The sequence below is a fragment of the Oreochromis aureus genome, linkage group 13, assembly GCF_013358895.1.
Source record: "Oreochromis aureus strain Israel breed Guangdong linkage group 13, ZZ_aureus, whole genome shotgun sequence".
Classification (NCBI taxonomy): Eukaryota; Metazoa; Chordata; class Actinopteri; order Cichliformes; family Cichlidae; genus Oreochromis; species Oreochromis aureus.
In genome coordinates this window covers 6,342,893-6,368,150 of record NC_052954.1, presented here as the reverse complement: position 1 = coordinate 6,368,150, position 25,258 = coordinate 6,342,893, and the positions used below count along the sequence as shown (strand labels likewise).

At 39.2% G+C, this 25,258-nt stretch overlaps 1 protein-coding gene across 4 annotated transcripts in view; it reads left to right on the top strand.

Moving 5' to 3' along the window:
• smap1 (small ArfGAP 1) overlaps positions 1 to 25,258 on the top strand; it is a 144,937-nt gene that overhangs the window by 66,670 nt on the left and 53,009 nt on the right. For all 4 annotated transcript variants that reach the window (XM_039622043.1, XM_039622042.1, XM_031741137.2 and 1 more), the window contains one exon: positions 21,371 to 21,431. In XM_039622043.1, the coding sequence (XP_039477977.1) occupies positions 21,371 to 21,431 (61 nt within the window). The remainder of the gene's footprint in view (positions 1 to 21,370; positions 21,432 to 25,258) is intronic.

Genomic DNA, 25,258 nt, shown 5'->3' with positions numbered 1-25,258 from the left:
GCTTGCAGTTTGAGCGAGGTCTGGTTAATTGTCTGAACAATCAGCGACCTGGCACACGGGCTATCGGAGACATTTCCAGCATATTTTAAGCTGGGTGGACTATTTTACATGCTGTGGATAAAAGTATATTAATGCTTCTGTGAAGGGAACTTAACTTTGCTGCAGAGGAATTAAACTTCATTGCATACTTTACTCTGGGTTTTCTTTATGAGCTATTACCAGAATGGTGTTGCTATGGTTTTTGAACAGGGTCATATATTTTAATAGCTGTAATTTTGCTACCATAGCTATCAAACCTGCAGTCCGGAGCTTTTCTGTCTCTCTTCTGGCAGTGAGCGTAATTAGGCAGTTCAGCACTTTTGATGTGTGCTTATCAAGGGAAAAGCAACACCAATGAAGGTCCAGGCTTTCCTTGTCATTGTTTGCTTTCTTAGTTTGTAATAAGGAAATTCTTCTCGGCCACTTATACTGTAGTCTACTCTGTCTCCATAGATAATGTAAAAGATGGACTTCAAAAACCCACATGTTGAAGGTTCAATCATCGCCGTCTTGGTTGCAAAAACATTATGTTACAAGAAGGGTGGGTCTTGTGATTGACAAGTCATTAGCCAATGACTGTGAAGTTTCATACCACACATAATACTCCATTTTGAAAATAGGAAGACCAAGATTTACAAAATAGATGCAGTATTTTTTCCAGTATTAACCAAAATGAGTGACTGAGCCCATAAACTCAGCCTGAGGTCAAGACAGAGAGGCATTTTTCCAAAGATTTCTATAGAAGTGATTTTGCAGCCACAGCCGTCATAATCTGGTGGCCTTCAGATAGAATGTGGGTTTAACCCACTTCCACATTGGCTTCATTTTTTTGTTTTGTTTTTCACTATTCCCTCTTAAGCTCTAGTAATTGGTTTGTTATTGTTACAATATTTAATGTAACTGAGATTGACTGATAGACTTAATGTTTTCGACGTCTTTGACTTGAATGTAACACGTTAATTTATCTGCTTTCAAAAACTTCATATGAACAACATAGGTTCTAGAGTTTTATCTGAATAGGTAGCCAATGATTTTGTGCCTGTACTCAAAAAACTGTTAATGCCCAAAATGCTTACTTTAAGTAATTTGATTACATGTTAAGTTTCTATGTAATTTTGCTACAGAAGTACATTTTAAAATGTTAAATTTAATAGAATCTGGTCAAATGAAATTTACTTGATTGGTATACAGTCAGATTATACCAGGCATGTTGTCCTTAACCATTAATCTTTTGAATAAATACATCTTTGTTTAGGAGTTTATCAAATGGCTTCAAAATCAAACACAAATGGACCCACAGTGCTTGGTAGGGATTTCATAACATTTTTGCATGACATCCTTGGCGACTGTGTTGATATCGCCTTTCAGTCAGGGTCAGTAGCATTAAAACGTACACATTAAAACCTTTTTCCTTCTTTTCCTCACCTTTTTAACCCTGAAGGCATCATAGATTAGGTAAAGTTATGATATGCAGTAGAGTCTAACATGGGTATAATTATCAATATGTTTCCCAGTTAGATTGCACATTACTCTTAAGAATATTTGCTGAAACATGTTGATTTTATAATTGATGCCATCTTCTTTACTACTTGAATCAAGCACACTAAAGTGTGGATTTCTCCCCTGGTGTGCCATAACACAGGTGTTCAGACAGATGTTTGGCAGCGCCTTCACTGCACGTCACTCCAATGTGACTCTCATGCTGTACCTTACCTCGGCAGCTCACTCCCGTAGCATTACATTAATGATAACAAAGCTCCTCTTACTGTCATGGTGTCAGCCATGTTGGATCTACCTTTCTAGACAGTAGTAGCTCAGCTGTAAAGACAAACGTGAGGTCACATGATGTTGAGGCAGGGTATGACCTAAATAATTGTCTACATTTGGATGAGATGGTGTCTCACATGTGAAATACAAACTTTTAAAAAAGGGTTTCTGTCTCAGCAGTTGCATATTCCATTTATGTACCTGCTGATTGATATTCACTGTCAGCATCCAGTGCAAATGCAGGAATACAGTAAATGCTTTGCTCATTGTTCATGGAGGAGAACTCCTGCAATGTTATAGCTTTATTTTATTTTGCATTCAACAGTGTAACATTTTCTTGTCCACTGAGCAGTAGGTCAAACGCTTTCTGGCCCTGTGTATGTTTTTGCCAAACTGCTGAAAAGAGAAAAACTATTAATAGAAAAATAATAAATACATTTGTTTATGAGGCTGCACTTCAGCCAATTTTCCTATATTGGCATGTATATACAGCACCGTTTCAACCTTTAAACCTGAAATGTTCTTAAAGACTAAATCTTCAAAAATGCCACCAATGGCAGCAAAGCTTCAGCCTTCTCTTTGGGAGTCAGTCATGTGACTAAAAAACAACCAGAATTGTATGATTTAAATAAAAAAAAATACATAAAATAAACTGCAACTTTGAGGTAATACTCATAAAACCTTTTTCATGTTTCAAAAAGCTCTGTTAGTAATCATTAGTCATTATATATAAACTCAGTCCTCATTGTTTTTTCTCATGACCTTGTTATCGTTTGTTGTTTTTGCTCATCAGGAAAGCCTCTTGAACACTATCTTGACCTTCCAAACTCACTCAAATTTTCTCCTCAGACTGAATTAATTCTTCTGTGTTTGCAGCTGAAAGGTGGCTGATGTATCTTTTAATTGACAGGAGGAATTCTGGGATATGTTGAGCATTTTAAATGAAAAATTAACTACATGCATTGACTTCTCTGCCCAGCCATTTTAAATTAAATGGTGATAACATAATCACCTGCTACTTTTAGACAAGCGTTGGCCCGATTTCAGGTTGAATATTCAGGGGCATGTATTTCAGACAGTCTTGCAGATAACATGGAAGAAACCATAGTGTGTTAATGTAAATATAGGCAGTCATGCATACATACATTTAGTGTCACAGACTAGAATTTTAAAGAGTCTTTTGTTAAAATATTGACTCTTTCTGTTTGTCTGAATTTATATGACCCATTTTTATACAGCTTGATTGGGGTTGTCAAAGCCCAACTCATTCTCTGTACTTTCTATCCTGCCTGTAGGCGCTAATTAAACTTCAGCACTGATTGGAAGCTGGTATCTCAGCATGTTATCCACTTGTCGTCACACAGATAGAAGGTTGAAGAAACACACTAAAAATATGATTCTTGGCTGATGAGAATTAGAATAATGTATAGGTGGTGAGAAGGGCTGGTTGGGTTGGGTCTGAAGACTGGTTTCATAATGGTTTATCAATGGACTGTCACATTACTGATGTCTTTGAAACTAGGATTAGTTGATTGTTTCAGCTAATCGCAGTCAAATAATTGTGACATTGTGTTCTGCAAAACCTCTTAGGAAGGCGGTTTCGGTGAGTGGTTTGGACATTAATCCGTCTAATTGTCATTGAATGCAAACTATTAGTCACCTTTATGCTTATGTACTCTTCTTTTTTTAAATTAATAAAGTCCTGCTTATGTAGTAGACTCATCCAGTTGGTGTTGCTTTCTAAAAAAGCAACCTTGGTTGGTAATATGAAATATGGTAAAATGAACCTACTTCATTTACAGTGATACAGGGAGAAACAGTTGTGTCTGCTACCATTATGATGTTGAGACGAGCCAAATGGTTTCAGATGGGATGATACCTTGAAGCAGTGTTTCCCAACCACTGTGGCGCAGCACATAAGTGTGCCATGAGAAATGATCAGGTGTGCCATGGAAGATTATCTGGTTTCACCTGATTGGTACTCTAAGCCAGTGTTTCCCAACCATATTTACCATTAGGTAGTTGTACTGCCCTCTATTGAAAGAGAATGTAATTGTTCTGCCCGTTACTCACGCCGATCGCTTAGAGTACTAATCAGGTGGAACCAGATAATCTTCCACGGCACACCTGATCATTTCTCATGGCACACCTATGACCCGCAGCACAGTGGTTGGGAAAAACTGCTCTAAGCGATGAGCGTGAGTAACAGGCAGAACAGTTACATTCACTTCCACGAGAGGGCAGTACAACTTCTTGCTCCAATTAAATGGGTTGCCAATAAACCAGAAGAAGAAGAAATTACATAATAGTTATTCTGTGAGCGAGACAACGCAGCACGTAATAGTAAAAGATAAAAATTTTAAAAGAAAAAGTAGTCAATCTGATCTGAGTCCCGGAGAAAATTCCGACCCATGTTAAGGCCCTAGCATGAGTAGTGGTCAGAAGAAAGCAAAGAAGGCATACTGGGGACAAACCGAGCCAATCCCACTGCGCTTGGTGCATGGGGAAAAATGATCAACATGCTTTTTGTGACATTTTTGTTTGGCGGTGTGCCGTGTGATTTTTTTTTTATGTGAAATATGTGCCGTATCGCCAAAAGGCTTAAAGAATAACATTTAGGTTAATTTCAGAATTTTTGTTTACAGATTATTAAAAGCTCATCTGTTTGCTTTAGACGTGTCTATTTTCTGTGCCTTTTTCCTACATGTAACTGTGCTGTGTTTTATATTTGCCTAACAATACGTTTGTAGCTTTCCACACATGGAAATAACTTAACAACACTTTAAAACCTGTATTTATTTTAAAACATACAATCAGAACGTTTGGTTGGAGAGTCTGTAAAGCTTTGCTTGAAACTTGCAGGCTTAAATCTTATTTGAAATTGGATTTATAAAGTAAAGTTTCTATCACTCTTACTGTGATGCCGTTGTTTAACATTAAAACAAATTATGATTTATTCAAAAGCATGAAGTCTCACTATTTCAACTGTAAACCAGAGCCACATCAGTGTCATTAATCCTTGGTACACATCCAGCAAAGATAAAAGCACTGCAAAGACTCTTTTGTTAATTTGATTTTTTTTTAAGTAACCACAGCTGTTAAGTAACTCATTTAGGCCACAGTGCTGATTTTATGTTACAAACAAGACACAATACAGGGCTCAACTCACCCACTCTGACACCAAGAGGTCCTTACACGTTTCCTGAACAGTTTTGTTCATAAATAACCGGACGGCAGAGGAGGCAGTGTTATGGGCATGCGTGGCTGCTAATCAGCTGTTCTGTTGGCAGTAGCCCCCATGTATGAGACGATCTGGTTTGCTTCTGATCATGAGCCATTTGTTCCCATCAACCTGGTAGAAGTTATTCTGGGTTTCATCTGGCAAAAGATTTTTTTTCCCCAGAACTGGGCAGGTTCTTCAAGATGATTCTCTGGCCTCGTTGTTCTTGAGCATTACCAGTATTTTCGATCTTGCTGTAAACTTTCTATATTTCAAATCATGAAGGCTTCTATTGAATATTGCAAAAGCAACCCAAGAGCTTGTCAGGGCAAAGAAAAGGAACGTGTTCAATGGCGTAGTCAGTGACCTGATCCCAACCCACTAGAACATGCTTTTCAGTTACTGAAGATAAAACTGAAAACAAAGTAACACACAAACAAACAGCAACTCAAAGCGGCTGCAGTAAAGGCCTGGCAGAGCATCTCAAAGGAGGAAACGCAACATTTGGTTCTGAACTTCAGACGGTCTTTGACTGAAAAGGATTTTCTGGAAAACAATGCTTACATTTAACGTTATCTTAGTTTGTCCAATTAGTTGGACATCTGAAAATCAAGGACTATGTATAAAAATGGCTGTAAAAAAACTTCCTACACAGTTAATGCAGTAGTTTTGTTAAACAACTTTAATTGAAGCTGAAAGTCGACACTTCAGTCACATCTTGATTGTTTGATGTAAAATCCACTGTGGTGGTGTTCAGAGGCAACATTACGGATCTAACTGGATGTGCAAGATGAGAGTGAGGCTGGTCTTTGCTGTCTTTTGGTGTTGTGTTAAGCCTTAAATGCCAAAGGACACCTTGTGCGTCTCTGAGACAGCCAGCATCTTTGACAAAAACAATATTTGATGCCCTTGCAGGGAGGACAAGCTCTGTCAGGCACTAAAGAGAAAGGACGTAGTGTGTGCCACTTGCACAGTCTCCTAAAACACAAAGTGGTTTTTAAGCAAGGAGTGACTCCATTACCTCCTCAGTTGTTTTCACACACTCCTCCCCTCCATTCATCTCCATCTCTCCTTCATTTGTCCCCCTTTGTCTTTCCTCTCTCTCTCTCTCTCTCTCTCTCGTGCTCCTTCTGCCTTTTGCTCTCTACAAACACTAAATCACTGTCGTCCCGTTGGACTGCTGGCGTATGTTGTCTCTTTCTTTCAGCCCATGAATAAATTATCAAGGAGAACAAGGGGCTGCTTTCCTTCATGGAAAACACTGGCGCTTGCCTTTGTGTGTGTGTGTGTGTGTGTGTGTGTGTGTGTGTGTGTGTGTGTGTGTGTGTGTGTGTGTGTTTGTGTGTGTGTGTGTATGTGTTGATGTATATGTGTGTATCTTTGTTCATTCAGTGGAGGGATTTGGGGAGTGTGTTATCGCTAGGTGCTCAGTACATCTGGACTGAGTTGGACTCTCAAAGGTTCCTGAGATTGAATGTGACACACACACACACACACACACACACACACACACACACACACACACACACACACACACACAGAGTCAGCAGCAATTGCAGCAGCTAAAGCATATCTGTGGTCGATTGGAGTTAGTTTGAGCGGATGGTGTGAAGGGCAGCCAAAGGAGCAGCCTTCTGTGACTAATAACATGACGCACACACTTTCTCTCTCTCTTTCTCACACACACATGCACACACACACGCACACACACACGCACGCACGCACACACACACACACACACACACACACACAAACCGTGCACCACACACATAGAACGCATTCTCTCTGAAGTCAAAGGATCGATAGCGTAGCCGCAAGGAGGCTAATCAATAGGCCGGATTTGCGCTGCTGGAGGAAGAGAATCAAGCCTGTTTTCCCAAGAAAACTCACGCACATGGGACAGATGCAATCATAAGTGCACATCCTCCCTCCCCCATGATAAATGCATAGATGCACCAATACACAAACAAGCTTCTCCTCCAATTCCTCACATGTACGGCCACACACGCTAACGCATTTTCCCTGTTGTGGTGCCGCACAGCTTATGCACCACTGAGACAGTTGTAGCGCAGTCTACCTGTAAACAGAGAGAGCCATGTCCGCTGAGCTGGTTGACATTTACAGAGCCTACGGCTTTGTCAGATATATCATACACCAGATTTATTTTCAGCCACAGATTTGTGTAAATGCCTTGTGGACATGTGCGACGGAGATGGCACATAACCTCTTCATTTTGACAGAAAAAAGGAAAAAAAATTTGAGGAACAAGTGACTGAGAAGTTTGCATGTGGCTGTCTTTAAATATGAATAGTATCATCTTTCTTATTATTAGCAGCACAATAACCAAATTCAGTTGTTTTTTTTTTAAGTTAAATATGTTGAATTAAGAGTTGTTCCTCTAATAGTATTAGGAAAATAGTAAAAATAAAATAGTATTTTCTATTATGCTGTTTATATTGCTCAATCAGAAAGTTTATTCTTTGAGGTTGGAGTCAGTTTTGGATGAGGTACAGGCGGATGAGGTTTGGATGAGGTGATTACATATGAAGCAATGTGAAGCCTCTTACTATCTGCTGCTGGCAGAATATAATCTAACATTTAGAAAGCTAGATCTTTCTAAATGGTCTGAAGCAGTGTCCTAATTGCTCTCTATATGTGGTACAGACATATAGGTGAAAATGTTGTAAGTTACCTTCTATACTTTATTCTCTATGAATAGCTCTACCTGTAAATGTTCAGTTTTATTCATGTGCAGGAAGTATGACTTTTCCTGGATGATTGAAGTTGAACCACGGTTTTGCATTATTCAGGTAGTTGAAAACGCTTCTGAATATTAAGGCGAATGTTTCTGCAAGTGTGCATCAGGAGGAAAATATGCACACACTTACAGAAGGCAGACATATTTTAAGGAATAGTGTACACAGATACATCAGGACTGTTTTTCAGGGGATCTGAGGATGTGCTCGGTAGCCTCAGACTTTATTGTACAAAGAACACTTTACTGATATTTATGGAAACATGTTGGATGGTATTTAAGTGTTTCATCAGTGGAGATATGCAATAGATTCAACAGACACCTACAGCAAGCTTTTGAAAACTCGTAGTGGGGTAACAATTCTAATTATTTTCATTCAGTATAATCTCAATAATTTAGCACATTTTTATAGGGTGTTTTTTTTTTTTTTAATTTGGAATATAATTCCAGTGAAAACAAATAAAATAAATCATAAATTAATTGATAAGTAATGCTAAGTAACGGACTAATAAAACTCTAGTATAAACACTGTGGAGGAGTCCAGTTCAGTGATTCGAGTCAGTGAGTCTGTAGGTGGTTGAGATGTTAAAATAAAATAAAATAAAATAATCACCAAACTTGTTATAAAGGTGGACACTGCTGTTTGTAGATCTGGTGCTGATGTTTGGACTCTTCACTCTTCCTAAGTAATCGCAAAACATAGAGCCTCTGGGTTTATGCCACATTCACATGTCAAGGAAGACATTTCATCACTCATCAGTATTTCAACAGCCTCATTCATGCAGATGCACACAATGACAGTGTTGTTTATAATGAATCCACAAATCTGACAGTCAGAGACAAAGACCTTTTAAAACATCAGATTTATCGCGAAGAAATGTATTCTCTAACATGCATTTAGTAGCAAATGGAGACAGTGTTTTTTTTTACTTAGTTTTTAGTGTAAATTTGTCAACCTGCTTCATTAAACAGACCAGGATTGTGTTTGTGTACTTATTGATGAAGTCACCAAGGATAGCGTTCAAAAAACAGTACGGTAAAATATGTATTGAACGTGTCACCAAAGTAAACATATTTCTAAAGATGCCAATGACATGAAATTTTCACCAGATGTCAATATCAGCTCATCCATTCCACACATGCAAAACAATCAAACCATAGATGTCCATAAATTAGTTAATAATGAGAAATGACAAAGTATTGAACACATGAAGAACGGGAGGCGCAAAAACACATGGAAAGTGGTGACACCAGCTGAACTCTATCAGTAATTGGAAAGCAGTCCTGCCACTTAGTGCACATTAATATCAGCTGGTTCAGTCCCAACAGATGGTCTATAAAGAAAGATGTCTCATTACCAACGTGTCACACAAGAAACATCTCATGATGGGTGAAACCAGTGAGCTCTCTTAAGAACATTACAAACTTATTGTTGCAAAAAATACTGATGGCATTGGTTACAGAACCATTTCTAAACCACTGAAGGTTCCGGCGAGTATTGTTGGGGAAGTGGAAACAGAAACCAGACTCAGGAGTGAAAAGAATTATTAGAAGAGTTCCAAGAGCCAAGGACCTCTTGTTGAGAGCTACAGAAAGACCTGGAATCAGCAAGTACAGTTGTTTCAAAGAAAATAATAACCATCTGCCACAGCCTGTTGGGGTGAGGGGAGGAAGACGGGACAAAAGGCATGACATGTGACTAGTTTCTCCATACAGGAGGCGTCTTGACGCTCCCCTCACCAACAAAGGCTTTTGTACAGTAAAACAAATTTCATTAAGAGTGTTCAATACTTTTTCCCTGTGTCATTTCTTATTATGACACATAATAACCATAACATCTATGGTTTGATGTCTTTGCATGTGTCGATTGGATGGGTTGCTACCAACATCTGGTGAAATTTGCATGTCAATAGCATCTTTAGAAATATATTTACTTATGAAATCGGTGATGTGTTCAATACTTATTTTACCTTCTGTAAATCCAATTATCAGTATTATTTACTACAAATGAGGTAAGTGTGGCCTTCCTCTTTCACTGTTGGAGTCGGATATGAGAGGGCATTTATGAAGAGCCAGGAGAACGACTGAAAAACCCTCACAGACAGACAAATACTCTCACTCATCCTTGATGTCTGTGGTTAAAAACACTGGACAAAAATGGGGCCAGTAAATGTCTGGAGCAGTGTTCCACTTGAACGGCAGCATGTTAATCCAAATCCTGCCTCTCCGTGCTTCCACAAATCTGTGTGAGAGTTTGTGTTTGTGTGTGCACGCAAGAAATCCAACCCATCAAGTTTGCGCTTAAAAAAGACAGCTGCGCACTGGGAGTGTGTGCCCAGCTGTTGAGTGTGTGTGTGTGTGTGTGTGTGTGTGTTCCCTAAATCTAACAGAATCTAACTTGATGCTGGCTGTCACTTTCTCAAAACCACAGCCTAACAAGATTCTCGATGCTCTGGAAGCTCTCCTGTTTAGTGACAAATCACATTCACTTCTCCAAATATCTGAAGATACCTTGTTTAAATTGGACTTTCTGTGTGTGTGTGTGTGTGTGTGTCTGTGTTTGTTGCCAGGGTTGTGATTTGATTAGGTATTCTTTCCCTGAACAGCGCCGTCATGCATCAACCGTCAGACCACACCGTGACCTTCCTCAAGCGCTCCAGTGTGTGTTGTTTTGTTTGTGTCTCTGTGGATGCATATATTTTGAGTGTGTGTGCGCCCTGGGCTTGGTTTTTGAGTTTTGTGTGCTTGCACATCAGCATGCATTACTTGAATTTGTTTGTTTTTGCCTTTATCTATAAGAGTGTGTGTTTGTGTGTTTAATCACGTACGTGTGTGTGTGTGTGTGTGTGTGTGTGTGTGTGTGTGTGTGTGTGTGTGTGTGTGTGTGTGTGTGTGTGTGTGTGTGTGTGTGTGTGTGTGTGTGTGTGTGTGTGTTAAAATGCAATGGTATCTCCATGACTGTCAGATAAATGTAACTGGGTGGAAGAGGTGCGTGTGTGGCAGCTTAAGATCTTCACTCTGTGACAAAACCTTTTAGTGTGTGTGTGAGAGAGAGTGTGAGTGTGCGCCTTCATGCGTGTGTGTGCATGCCACCAGCTGAGTGACAGATCGTGTTGAATGGTGCGGAACTGCAGCAGCCGAGCACACTTCACAGCCACTGACTTACTGCGGTGCCACTCAGACACAGTCTCTCTCTCTCTCTCACTCACACACACACACACACACACACACACACACACACACACACACACACACACACACACACACACACACACACACACACACACACACACACACAGACTTTGTTATGTGTCTCCGGGTAGAGATAGCAGACTGCTGACTTTATGATATGGATGCCTCCGTCTGTGTTGATAATGCATTTTCAACACACTTCTCCTCACTCCACTTCTAAGTACATAATTCACGCACACATCTGGCCCTCCTCCTCCACCTCACTACATCTCCTCTTCCTCCTCGCATCATCCCCAACTGTCCATCCTTTGTTTCTTCCATTACTTTTCTCGTCATCAGTCTTCATGTCATCTTTCTCCTCCATCCCCATCCTTCCTTTGTCATCCTCTCTTCCTATCATTTATCTTCCCTTCATATCGTTTTTTTCCCTCCAACTTCTCATCCTCTTCATCTTTTCCCACCCTTCACATCCAGTACTCACCTTTCTCCTGCTAATTGGCCCTTGCTCCACTCTGCCTGCATGCCTCTCTTTTTTCCCCCTGCTCCGCTCTAACCCAATTGACCTCTCTATCCTCCCTTTCTTTCCTCCTCTCTTTAACGCAGCTGTCTGTCTTTGGCGTCACTTGTTCATCCCGTCATGGCAGCTTTATTATTCTCTTTCATAGCGTTAATAAGGCAGCTGTCAGCCACAAGAAGACAATCCACTCTCTGCAGCATAACTACAGCTACTGATGTTCTCTGCTGCTCCTGATGGTGACATGGCAGTTTCCACCAGTAATACATTAAAAGCCACTATTCAAATTAGTACTTTTCAATATTATGATGCAGTACAATACTACTCTGCTATCTTGGGTTTTCTTTTTCATCCCCTTGAATCGTTCATTTGCACATAGAAAGTCGTTCTTGACCTTGCTGCTGGTGACTTCATACCAAGCACTATAGAATAATAATTGGGTTAAATTTGTAAATAAAATTATTTCAAAATTCGGGGCCTGCATCCTGTGTAGTAGCAGCTTTGCTATCACTGCTTCTTGCCGGCTACGCTGCATACTGCCGTGTCGTACGCCTCCCTCTGTCGTCCTCATGTTTATTCTTCCTCGTTCTGTTATTCGTCCTCTATTTCTCATCCCTCTTGGATTTGTCTTCTGTATATCTCCTTCGCTTCCGCTCCTGCTTTTCCCACCAACCGATTTCCCGCCTTCATCTCGTCCCACTCGTCTCCTTCCACACTATTTGCTTTTCCTCTCGCTCTCTTTAGTGCTGTTTTGTTCTTTGTTTGCTCCATCACCTCGCTCTGCCTCTTCTTTTAGGATAAGACATTTGTTTCATCTGCTTCTCCTGCATGTGAAAGAGGACAGTAGACTATTTGCTGTAAAGTGGCTGAATGTGCTCTCAGCGGGTCATCGGCCTGTTTGGAGTCTCAAATGCATGTTTATATACGATGAGTTTATTTGGAAGTTACAGCAACTGAATTAGTTTTTTTACCCTTAAGCCTGAAATGTTGGTTCACTTTGTGAACATGAAAACTCGAGAAAGATGTCACCTAGGGTTTCAAATTGATACCACATCTGCATCTGTTAAAAATCTCAGACATGTTTGAATATCAGTTACTTTGACCTCAAGGTCAAGGTCAGAGGCCTAGTTTTGAACATGATAAGTCGAGAAGATGATGTGTAGTGTGACAAATATGCAAAAGAAATCAGGCAAATACTTTTTCGTGGCACTGTATGTAAAGAATAGTTTGTGTTAGATATTTAGGACCACAATCCACAGGCAGATATGGGGACGCACTGTTTCAAGGAGTGGCTGTAGCTCAGGAGAGTAGCAGGTCATCTACCAACCTGAAGGTCGTCGGTTTGATCTCTGGCTAGGAGCAGCCAGAGATCAAACCGACGACCTATCATGTTAAAGTGTCCTCGGGCAAGATATTAGCCCCAAGTTGCTCTCGGATGTGTTCATCTGAGTATGAATGTTTGATAGAAAACACTTTGATGTAGGAAAAGAAAGTGCTTGTATGAATGGGGGCTCAAGTAGAGTAAACGAGAGCTGCACAAGGACGAGTCCACTCATTTTTTTCAGTGAAATAAATAAAATAAAGGAAGAAATGACTTTTTGCTCCCAAAAAAGCCACTGACAGCAAACATAAGCTCACCCTTGCACTTACATGCACACTAGTAAACATTTACAGCTGACCTGTGTTTGTCCTCTTACACAGATGGGTTCAGTAGGTTTAAAATGCTGCTTGGAGCCAAACACCCTCCGCATGAGTAGTAGAGTTTTGAGCTGTGCTCCTCGAGCAGTTAAACCAGTGTAGGCAAAGGGTGTGTTTTGCATATTTAATTGTCTGCACTTATTTCGCAATATTTATTTCATCTGTTCCAAAATATGTAGTAGTTCTGTCAGACATTTTCAGTGCTTATGAAACTTGATTTAACTTTCTGTTTAAGGCATTGTGCAGTGGGATAATAATCACAATAGCATTTTTAATTTCAAACTAAACTATATCTTGTGCCCTTTTATTATAATTGCAAACACCACATTATTCGCACATTATTGCATTGTTATTCAGTGGCCCTGACAGCAGCGCTCTTTTTTTCCTGTCTTGCACGTTGTTTGACCTGTTGTGCTGAAGATGGTAGACATCCATAAATACTAAAGGTCATGCCTCTGTGTGCATGTTCAATCTGCTGTTTTCCCTTTGAGATGTCAGCCTGTGCTGTCCACTTAATATAAGCTCAGCGTAGAAGCGGAAATGCCAGGTATGCTTTCCAACTCCTGCTTATCACCTCATCAAGCACTTTCTATAACAGCATTATTTCACGCTTTGATGTAATTTGAATGCGGCATGTACCGGGAGAATGTTAACTCCAGTTTCATGCAACGAGTGAATGAATATTCATACACAGTCTCTGGCAGCTCATTCCCATCATGTCCAGGTCTTTGCCTTTTTGTCTTCTTTCATGCTTGTTGTCATGTGGTGTTTATATAAAATATATATTATAAAAATATTATAAAATATAATATATCTATATTTTATAATATTTTAAATTATATACATATGTGCTATATTTTATTAATTAAGATATTACATTTATATGTTACAGTGAATTAGTGAAAAAAGTCTTAAGCCTAAGTCTTCATTTCTTTATATTTTGTTAGATATAGTTCAGGAATGATTCTCTTCTTTGGATGTTTCTGCCTTTTGTTCTGTTCTCGTCAAAATGATCCTATACTGCTTCAATAATGTTGACGTCAGGCTCTGAGGAGGTGAAAGCATTACTGAAATCGTATATGCGACTGTATATGTAGCTATGTTTTTATTGCATTAGCAGTGTGTTTGTGCTCCGAGTGATGCTGGAAAAATCAATCTTTTGCCAATCAGGTGCTCTCCAGATCGTACTGCACAGTAGCTCAAACTCTGGTGGCATTTTTCTGCATTCATAAATACATTAGTTTTGAGAAGGTTCCCAGACCATGGACTGAAAATGTCGCCTCAAACCATGACAGAGCCTCCAGCATGCTTTTACACACTGGTGTGTAGACCTCTCTCCTGACCACCTTCATACGTATTTAAAGATTTGTGTGAAAAATTTTACATTTTGGATTTATTCATACCTGTTACCACTGAGCTTCAGTCCAGTTCTTGTGTAATTTGGCCTTTTTTGTAGCTTTAACTAAAGAAATAGGAAAAAACTGTGTTTTTGGCAACAGCTGCTAAAATTCCTCTCAAATGGACTGAACTGAAAGTTTGAAAAAACCTTTTTTGGTCTTTAATAAATGTCCAAAACCACTTGAAAAAATGACTACAAATTCTGGTTGTTTGGATACATAATACAGTCCTGATCAAAGTTTAAGACCATTTAAAAAATAACAAAAAATCATATTTTGCATGATTGGATCTTAACAAGGTTCTAAGTAGAGCTTCATCATGCAACAAGAAGAAATGGGAGCGAAGCAAAACATTTTTCTGAGCATGCAATTTATTGAAAACAACGCTTAAACTGAAACAAGTGATCAAATGTTTAAGACCACACGCCTTTGAAAGGGCAAATCTGTGCAAAAATGTGGATTCATTGTCATTTTCTGTCAGGTGGTCACTGTCATGACGTTCTGATGGCAAAGGCAAAAAAACATTTCCTTTTTGAATGTGGTCGGGTTGTTGAACTGCATAAGCAGGGTCTCTCGCAGCGTGACATCACTGCTGAGGTGTGACGCAGTAAGACAGGCATTTGGAATTTCTTAAGTGATCCTGAGGGTTATGGAACAAAAAAGTCAAGTGGAAGACCCAAAAAATTTCACCAGCACGGAGCCGGAGGATCCAATTGGCTGTCCATCAAGACACTGGACGAACCTCGCATCTGAGACTGAATGGTTTCCATGAGCCACAGTGGGGGAGGTGCCATAATAGTCTGGCGTGCTTTTTCCTTCAGTGGAACGATGAAGCTTCGTCAAACGGCCGCTGGCTATGTCCAGATGTTGCAGGGAGCAACCCTCATAACTGAGGGCCCTCGTCTGTGTGGTAACAACTGGGTTTTTCAACAGGACAACGCTGCAGTACACAATGCCCGCATGACAGGGGACTTCTTCCAGGAGAATAACATTACTCTTTTGTTGTGTGTCAGAGACAGTTGCTATAATTTCAGTGAAACTAAACTACAAGTGGCTTCATTTTGGCTGTTTAACATCGCTCAGCTTGATCGAAAGTTGCAAGTAAGCTGCTAAACTGGACCTTGTGTTGACATGTTGTGCCTGTGTTTTTTTATTCAGCAACTTCTTGTTAAAGGGAGGTAGATTAGACTCAGCAGGCAGTGCTTCACTGTCACTTGGCTTGTCTGTTGAGTACATCAGGGAGGAACTTACAGCAGGCTGCGCCCCAGCGCAGACGTTCCGTGTGACAGCCGTCAGATGGTGGCTTTGACTGGTTTGTATTTGACAGGTGATCTGATTTGACAGCAGCCATAAGAGAGTTTAGTTTGGTTGGTGCATTTCATTCAAACTGCCATCGCCATCAAGTAAAGACTCTATTCACCTGTTTGGGGGGTTGGTTATCGATTGGCGTCATTCTCTCTTCAAACGCAGCTGACCCTGACAGCCAGTCACAGTCTGTCGCTGGCCGTCTGTCAACTGCATCACTTTGTGTCACCTCAGATAACTAATTTCAAGGGATGCTTGTTCCTCCATAACCAGATTGTGGGCAGGAAGGCTCTGCATGACTGTCAAGCGTTAGTCCACAAATTTTGGCAGCATGTCTTTCCAAATCCTTCCGAATATACAGAAGAAAATTTAAGCTTTTCATCCACAGCAATATTTAGGATTTCCTTATTTATTTCTCCTCTGTTTCACAGCTGCTGTGTGGGATGTAGCATTGAAAGGCTATGTACACTCAATTCTGTAACACTCTGCATGCTCTGAAATCAAATGGACAGGCATACAGTAACAAACTCACTTGTTGCTGTCTCCTTGCAAAGGCCCGTGATGGACTTCAGAGAATTTAAGACTAAAGTTCGATCTGTTTTTCTGTGTAACCTTCATAATATACAGCTTTGATAGCAAATATTTTAGATCATATTAGATCTTGACTGAATCTACAACATACTGACGCTGTTAAGCAGACATGGCTATTTCATATTTGCAAATTTCTCATGTGTAAAGATCTCATTCATTGCTCTAGTACATGAGAAAATAAACACTGTGTATTAATTACATTACAATTCTTGAATAAAAATAGACAAATGTTATACAAACCTTCTTATTCTGCAGGTCGTTCCGTTATTATTCAGGATTTCACCCAATATTATCATCAATCGGCAAGGAAAGTAAAGATATAAAGAGTAAAAAAGTGTTATTGGGCTATATTATCAATTGTAACTATACTCTGCTTTTGGAAAGTTACCCAGAGTTTTATATGTGAATAAAACATATGGAACAAAAACCATTTTGCTATTGAAACTCCATTCTTTACAAATCACCAAAAACAAGTTTTATATAATATTTACCTGCTTCAGCTGCTGTTTAAGGAAGATGATCAGGGAGGAAAAATCTGTGTGTAAAGCTTGCAGTATGTGCTTAACGCAAATAGAGTACTAAAACAGCACTTTCATAAGCTGATCACCAATATTTGATGTAAGATTATAGATGGCCAAAAACAGAAGAAAAACAACACTCTTTAACAACTAGAGGGTTCATCGTTGGCAATCCTAAAAGCACACAAAACAAGGTTTTTATCAACACAAGAAAAATCCTGAGAACCTTCCAGTCGCATTTTCAAACTAAATTGAAAAAGATTTTAATTAAGTATGGTACATTTTGTTAACAAATGCTGAATCCCAGTGGCCTCACCATTTGCCCAAATGTTGCAGAGCAAAATGTGACATAAGGGTCTTCTTTATATTAGGTCCTAATAGATTTAAATAATTAAGTAAACTTATTAACAAATTTGCAACAGTGATGAGAATTTAATTAATGGTGGCCTTGCGATGTCAAACTGCAATTTAAGAAAACGCCAGTTGAGAAGAGAGAAAAGCTCTGCAAAAGCGCACTAAACGCAACAGAAGGTGAATAAAGAATATTGGAAATTTTAAAAAACTGCAGCAAAAACACAATACAATGAATGTTTTGGGTACAAAACAACTGCGAAAGTGACAAGCTAATAGTAAAAGGCTAAAGCAAACATGTAGCTACAGTACTGTGTGAGTCATGCAATTAAAACATACATAAAGTGGAACCGATTCTGTCACACCAATGGATCGTTTCAGTGAATCCTTCTCATGTTGTAGTTTCTGTCACGTTAACATCGCCCCAGAAACACTCCTGTTGTTCGTTATTTAACTGTTTTTCTTCTGTTTTGTTAGCTTTTGCCGGTGTTTTCTTAAGTTGCAGTGCGTTTGACCTCTCAGGGCCAGCATAGATTTTGGTTTTTGGTATGAATTCTTTTTTCTTTTTTCAATCCATTATTTACAGTGTTTTCTCTTTCTGTTTACTCTGTCTCTATGGAAAGTGTGACAGCATCATTGAGTGTATGTCCTGTTGTACCTGATTTAGTTTGTCATTCAGCTGCATGGCTCCTAACTCACTAATAACATCCAGTCATATTTATACAAGTCTACACAACAGCTTCACCCTTTGCTGTCTCCCACCTCCCCAATCCCCTCTTTATTTTTTTTATATTGATTTAAGTTTTATCTCATAAAAAATCCCCTCCAGTTTATCTTAATAGAATTTTTCAACATTTCTAACTGTACAGGAATTTATTATGCAGTTATTGGCTACTAACTTTAGTGAATCTTACTACTAAGTATTCCTCAACCTTAGTTTGGTTTTTGTTTTTCCTTAAAAATTCCCTAGAATGGTCCTTTACTGTTTCCCAATATGAATGCATTGCACAGTCCAACCTCTGGCTGCTGTACAGAGATGCTCCTTCCTTCTGCGGTTCATGCGCTGCTGTTCACACTTTGCTACAATCCCAACACACATCAATTTACAGCCAATGCATTCCTGATTAGGCATGGACACGGTAATTGTTTTCATTGCCTTGGACTGGAACAACATAGAATCTAATGTGCTCCATCGATCTTTTGTTGGGGGGCCAATTGGGTTTGTTACCAGTGTTGTAGATCTCTCTTGGCCCACGTATTACCCTTTTAGACTCTCTCTCGATCTCACCACTTCTTTTTCTCATATGTTCCACTGTCTGTCTCCACACCCCTTTACTCTCATGTCTTCCTTGAACTTTAACCCCCATCTTTCTCTTCCTTGCTGTCGTTCTTTCATTTGTCTCTTTCCTTGTCTTCTTCTCCTACTTGCACTACTTTACAATTCTGCTCAACTTATCAGGTTTAAAGCTAAATTAGCATGATTACATATCATTAACCAATATCACCAAGGTAGTATACCCCTGATAAACATCTGAAGTATGGTAGTCTAATTGAATAGAGACCATAAAAAGAGCTTAAGGAGTGATGCTGACAGAAACATTATGCCAAATCAGTGATGCTGTACATCTTGAGGACATTGCGACCATCACTGCCAATAGAACTTGTGTTAAAATTCGTCTTAACTGTTCTAGGGTTTTATATGTCAGGACATAACAAATATCTAGTTTTTACAAGCTCTTAAAATTAAGCAAATAAAACCTTAAATGAACAACATGTAACATGTTACACTGTTGTTATTGATTTAATAAAAACTAAGCCAGAATGCAGAAACGAGCATGGAAATCTAATAACCGACCATAATTAGATAGCTTAGACCAGGGGTCTCAAACTCCAGTCCCCGAGGGCCGGTGTTCTGAAACTTTTCCATGTGTCCCTCTTGCAACACACCTGAATACAATTAGTATTCAGGTTATTCTATACAGTCAAGCCTCTATAGAACTTGACTGTATGCTGAGGTGGCAATTCAGCCATTTGATTCATGTTACAGCAGCTCATGAGTGAATGAACATGGTGCAATAAAAGTACTTTTAGAAGTACATTTTTCCAAACACTTAGATGTACTTAAATTTACTTGAGTAGGGTTAGGGGTTGCCACTTCAGCATGCAGTCAACTTCTATACTCTTGCTAATGACCTACTAATTTTATTCAGGTGTGTTACAACAGGGACACATGGAAAAGTTTCAGGATACCGGGCCTCGAGGACTGGAGTTTGAGACCCCTGGCTTAGACTTTCCAACACCTTGATTCTTTTTTCTTTTGTTGTAGAATTGCTGCTGTGGTTGGTAATGGTAATTGGCCTGGTTCTTACACGGTGCTTTTCTACTCTACTCAACTACTCAAAGTGCTTTATACAGCATCCCTCATTCACCCATTGACACCTATTCATACCAGCACTTTCTTCTACGTCCAATTGCTGTCTATCTAACATTCACCCACTCATACTCTGATGGGCGCATCGGTGAGCAACGTGGGGTTCAGTATCTTGCCCAAGGGTACTTTGGCATACAGACTGGAGCAGCCAGGGGATTGGACCAATAACCTTTCAAATAGTGTGTAACCTGTTCTATTTCCTGAGCCTTGAAGCCAAGAATCAACTTTCTTTGCATTCCAGAACGTTGATTCTTTAGTGGGAGAAACATTTTTGAGAAAGTGACTTGAATGAGAGACAGTCTCCACACTGGAATTTCCTTACTTGGATGACTGAGCATGCATCATGCCTGGGATCATTATCCTGTTTACATTGATTCAACTTTGGCCAGGCTTTAGAAGTTGGAAAGATGGCCTCGCATGACACTAGAATACTTACTTACGCTTCTACTTTTAAGTACCCCAGGAAGTACAAGTGAGCCAGCAGACTGAGAGCAAAGTGCTCTATTGGGGTTGATACAGTACAATGAGGTATGCAAGGTAAGATGGGGGCTAAATATTCAAGACCTCATAAATATGAGGAGAATGATTCTAAATTCGATTCTGTATTTCACAGGCAGCCAGTGAAGAGAATCCAGTATCAGGGAAATATGTAATTTCTTTCTAGTACCTGTCAGTACACTCTCTAGAGCATTTTGGATGAAATGAAGGCTTTTATAGGAAGTTTTTAGGACACTATTGGAAAGGTAACATCCTCTAGTTCGTGAATATTTAATATCCGTCTAAACCAAAACCCAACAGCTAACAAAACCTGACTCTGCTGCCACAGATGCCAAGTAAATTCTATAGGAAAATGTGTTCTGACAGTTGTTTCTGTCCCATTAAGTTCAGTGATTATAGGATAAATTCCTAAAACATATCTCAGTATAATACATGTTCAGCTGCACCACAAACCTTATTCTCTACAGTTGGAATTCATTCCTTTCTTTTGCTGATTCACTGCTTCACTTTTCGAAACACAACATTTAGCAACTGATCCTGCCAGCAGGAATGTATATTACATCACCCCTGTGCATATATGCAGGCTAGCATTCAAGCATCAAACACTTCGTGTAGTGTTGTAGCAGTCAAAATTGCCTCAGGATCCATAGATGAAATCATACTCTCCACTGAAATCAAATGTAATAGAATTTTTGAGGTCATGTTAGTAGGGTGACTCAAAATGCCAACTTCTTGGTTCTGCTGTGGAAATCACAGAATGGACTCGATGGCCCATATAATGAGGATATGATTAACTAAAAGTCATCCTGACAAATTTGCAGTAGAAAAGGTTTGCAGACTATAGCTGCATTAAAAGGAGATTACTCATCTTAGGGCCAGTGGCTCACATTGATGATCCAATCCAGCATTTTTAATAAGGATCAATATTGGATTGTTATACAGAATGGTAAAAGGTCTAGTCTCTATGGATGTAATTACCATCTACAGTCTAGTAATGTTATAATTATGATCAAATACCCTGCTTGAACAAATCAAATATTATGTTTATATCATTATTATATTTTTTTCTCTTTTCTCTTTGTTTTCCTCAACAGGCAGAGTACAGAGGCAGTCCTAAGAAAGGCACAGAGCCAGCCGTGGACCTGCTGGGTCTGGGTAAGCCATGAACAGCCTTCTTACAGCTTACAGGATAATAAACCTTAGGCTATATGCTGACTTGTCAAACTGTATTTAAATGTCTGCCTAATGCCTCTGACATGTTTGTTAAACCAGTTAAGTTGGAAGATATTATTATATTTTTTGATTGATATAGCAATGATTGGAGGTTAAGTAATGACTGACATTATCAGAGGGAGGTTTCATGCCGTCAGGCTTTATTTGGATCATGCAGAGAGGGCTTTCATTACATTTTGATGACTTAGTATACCATCTGGCTGTTAATACACTATCAGTGACTTCAACCATGTAAGCCTACAGGTAAAACCATCGAACAGTCCACACACTGATGTACCCGATGTAGATATCAAGCATGTAAGACAAAGTAAAATGGAGCAGGTTTTACTGGATATTTTGTGATGTGAGTGGTAACCACAGGAAATGGCTATCCTCGACTGAGTCTTCAACTGAGTACAGGGGTTAAAATTCTCTAGAGTTCTGGGCCCGTATCCCTAAAGAATCTTTGTGCAAAAAGTGGCTCCTAGCGGCCAAATTCTAAGAAAATTCTCAGAGTCGTGACGTTTTCTTAGAATTTCCCCTAAAAGTGACACGACAATCCCAGTTAATATAAAAGCTATTCCTCAAGATTCCTAGCGCTTAAAAGGGCTCCTAAGGCGAGATCTGCTAAGAGCAGGGAAGAGGACTTTTAGTGGCTTAAGAGTTCCCCTAAGCAGCTGCAAAAAATGGCCAACAGAAGAGGCAGGAGAGATACCTTTATGTTCGTTCACCAACTGGGCCAGCAACAAACCTTGCTCCTCAGTCCAGTTCGGCTTGCAAGTCCTTTTTTTCTCCATTTTCTGTGTTTGTAGGATATTTGTTAACAAGCCTTTACAAATAGACCAGCCAGCAATCACAGACATTGATAAAAGCTGAGCCGTGTTACCCTCGTTAAGACCACACTGGGACTTGTAACGTTGTGATTTCTACTTCATTAGGGACAGCCCCTTGAGATAGGCCATCTTGTTTTCAATGGGGTCCATATGGGAGTGAAAGTACAAAATATGCCAGCTAGGATATTGATATGAGCAAATAAGACACGAATCATTATTTGAACAGGGTGTAATGAGTTTAAGTTTTCACATATTTTAGATTCTAATGTTAGGTTATAATCCCTACAGCTTACTATTCATTTTCCAGATATTTTCTTGAATGTGAAATATTATTTACAATTACAGTCAGCATAAGATTAGAGTGTATAATTATGTTTATTGATTTGAGGGTACATCCTTTGCTCATTCTCACCAAAAGCTCATTTCCATCAAACTTGTAGGATCAACCAATCACGGCTTTTGAAATGATGACTCATACCTAGCAACGGGGTCAACCACACCTCCTCACTAAGATAGGATTTTCCATCCATTCCTTGCTCAGAGTTCACTGAAAATGTTCTGGAATCACTTCTAAGCTAAAACTCCTGGCAAGGAATTTTTAGGTTAAGTTAGGAGCTCTCTGAGAGGATTCTCAGAATCTTTAGGGATACGGGCCCTGGTGTTTTAGATCATTATAGGGCAATATATGACTATGTATAATTATGCCTGTGGTAAATATTCTTGCTTCTCTTTTTTAACTCTCCCATAGAAAACATCTGCTCGTATATGTGTGAATCTAGCCAGGAACATCACATTTCATTTGAAAAAAATAGATTTTTGAAAAAAGTGGATGATGTGGTGTAAAAAGTTTGCAGTAATGCACTGACGCAGGGATCTTCTCTTTGTTTTCACATCATCATCGTGATCTAATGGGCTAGTTAGTCGATTGTTTCACATCAGTACACTCATTACATTCCATATGGCTGTTAAGAAACCACACGCGTCAAAAATAGCATCAAAGAGTAAAGCTTCTTTGAAGCTTTGAAAGTTGTGTTTGACTTGAAATCCGGCAGCCTAATTGTATCAGACTGAGGAACCAGCGAGTGATGCATTTTCTGTGGACGGTCCTTTCATGGAATGTAAATGCAAGGATTTACATTTGGCAACGATCACATTGTGTTTCTGAAATGGGTCATGATTTGTGCGACGGCCATCATTCATTGCGCTTGTGATACCAGTTTGGCATCTTATACAGAAATGAAGAAGAATCGAAGAAGTGGGGAGATGTTGCCCTTAGTGGTGCAGCATCCCTTCCCCTTTTACATGCAGGTGCATAACCATGGAAGAGAGAGAAGGCAGAAGGACGAGCAGATACAACATTACAATATTCGATGTCCCACATCAGTTTTGTTGCTAGGTGTCTAACTAATCTTAAGGCCTTCGCATGTCCTTCAAGATTTCTCTCATCTTTAATCACGTAATGAACTCCAGAAGTGGATAAATTTTTGAAAACAAATCAATTTACTTTGACATAAAGGCCACACGTGCATTATTAAAGAAGTTACCTCTTCAAATAAGCGATGCGTTGGCTCAGCTGGGATTATGTCATGAGAAAATATAGTCTACAGAAAAATAAATATTTGTCTCCTTCCTGCATTCTGCTTCACTTTCTCTTTCTTTTATGTAAATAGAGACATTTCCACTATCTGTTGATGCAGAAAAGGTATAAATTGAAGCGTAAACATTTAGCAAGCGACAGAAAACTGATTCTGAAAATTCTCTACATGTCTCTTCCATTGGTGTTTTGTTTGTTGTCTAATCACAAGCAGTTTCGATTCATGTCCAAAATATATTTCGGGCACAGAATTTGTCCCTGCTTTAAGGCCTGATATTGGCAAACAACAAACACGTATCAACTCTAAAGCGCTCGGGGTCTGACAAACAATCAGTCTGACTTAAATGCCTGTGGTGGATAGCAATCTACTAACACCTGTGGTGTAGTATATAACCAACAGAGAAAATAATAAATTCACAAATAATACAAGTGTTAACAAACAAAGCCAGTTATGATTTAACAAGTAAAAAAAGTAAATGTTAAAAATATTAGATACTATATAGCTACTATATTTACATGTCTTAAAGACTAGGGAAGTTGTGATATTCCATTAAAGTTTAGCAACTGGGATGGGTACTCATGGCACTCAACAACCTCGAAAAAAGGAACTTGAAACATGTAAAAGCCACAAAGTTATAGTTTGAATTTAGAAGGGGGGGATAATCTAGACACATTTTTAGACTGTTACATTTTAGGCCATAACATTAAAAAATGTACAAGGGTATTAAAGGCTTCACAGTCACAGAAGAATAAGGATGTGAAGTCCTGGCTGAAAAAAGTAAACTACAAGAAGAACACTCAGGAGCTCCTAATGGAAGCAAATAACCACTTTCCAGACTAGAAGTGAGCATCAGAGATGCACTGAAATGTACAAGTGGACTCACAGCGTATCCAAAAAGTATTCACAGCGCTCCACTTGTTCCACAGACTTCCTCCAAAATGGATTATATTTATTTTTCACAATACCCAATAGTGAAAAAGTTCAGAAGTGTTTGCATGAAATTACAAAATTGATAATATGCTGTTAGCCTGGTTAGTATAGTGGTATCAGTACCACAATACAGTGGAAGTAATTCATTGCAAGTAAAACTTCTGTGTTGTTGGTACTTTGCGATACAGTCTTTACAGATCCTTCGCTTTGAGATCTGTCTCAGAGAAAAAATGGGGATTGTGTCCCTGTTTTTAGTTCAGCAACTTTCTGCTTGTGTTTCTTTTCTTTGCCTTGTGTCTCAGCTGGTGATTTGGTGGTGATGTCCTTGGGTTCTAGACTTTAGGCAGTCACTGACTGCAAAAGATTTTCATCCGTATATTAAAAAGAGTCCTTATATTTAAAATTATTTTAT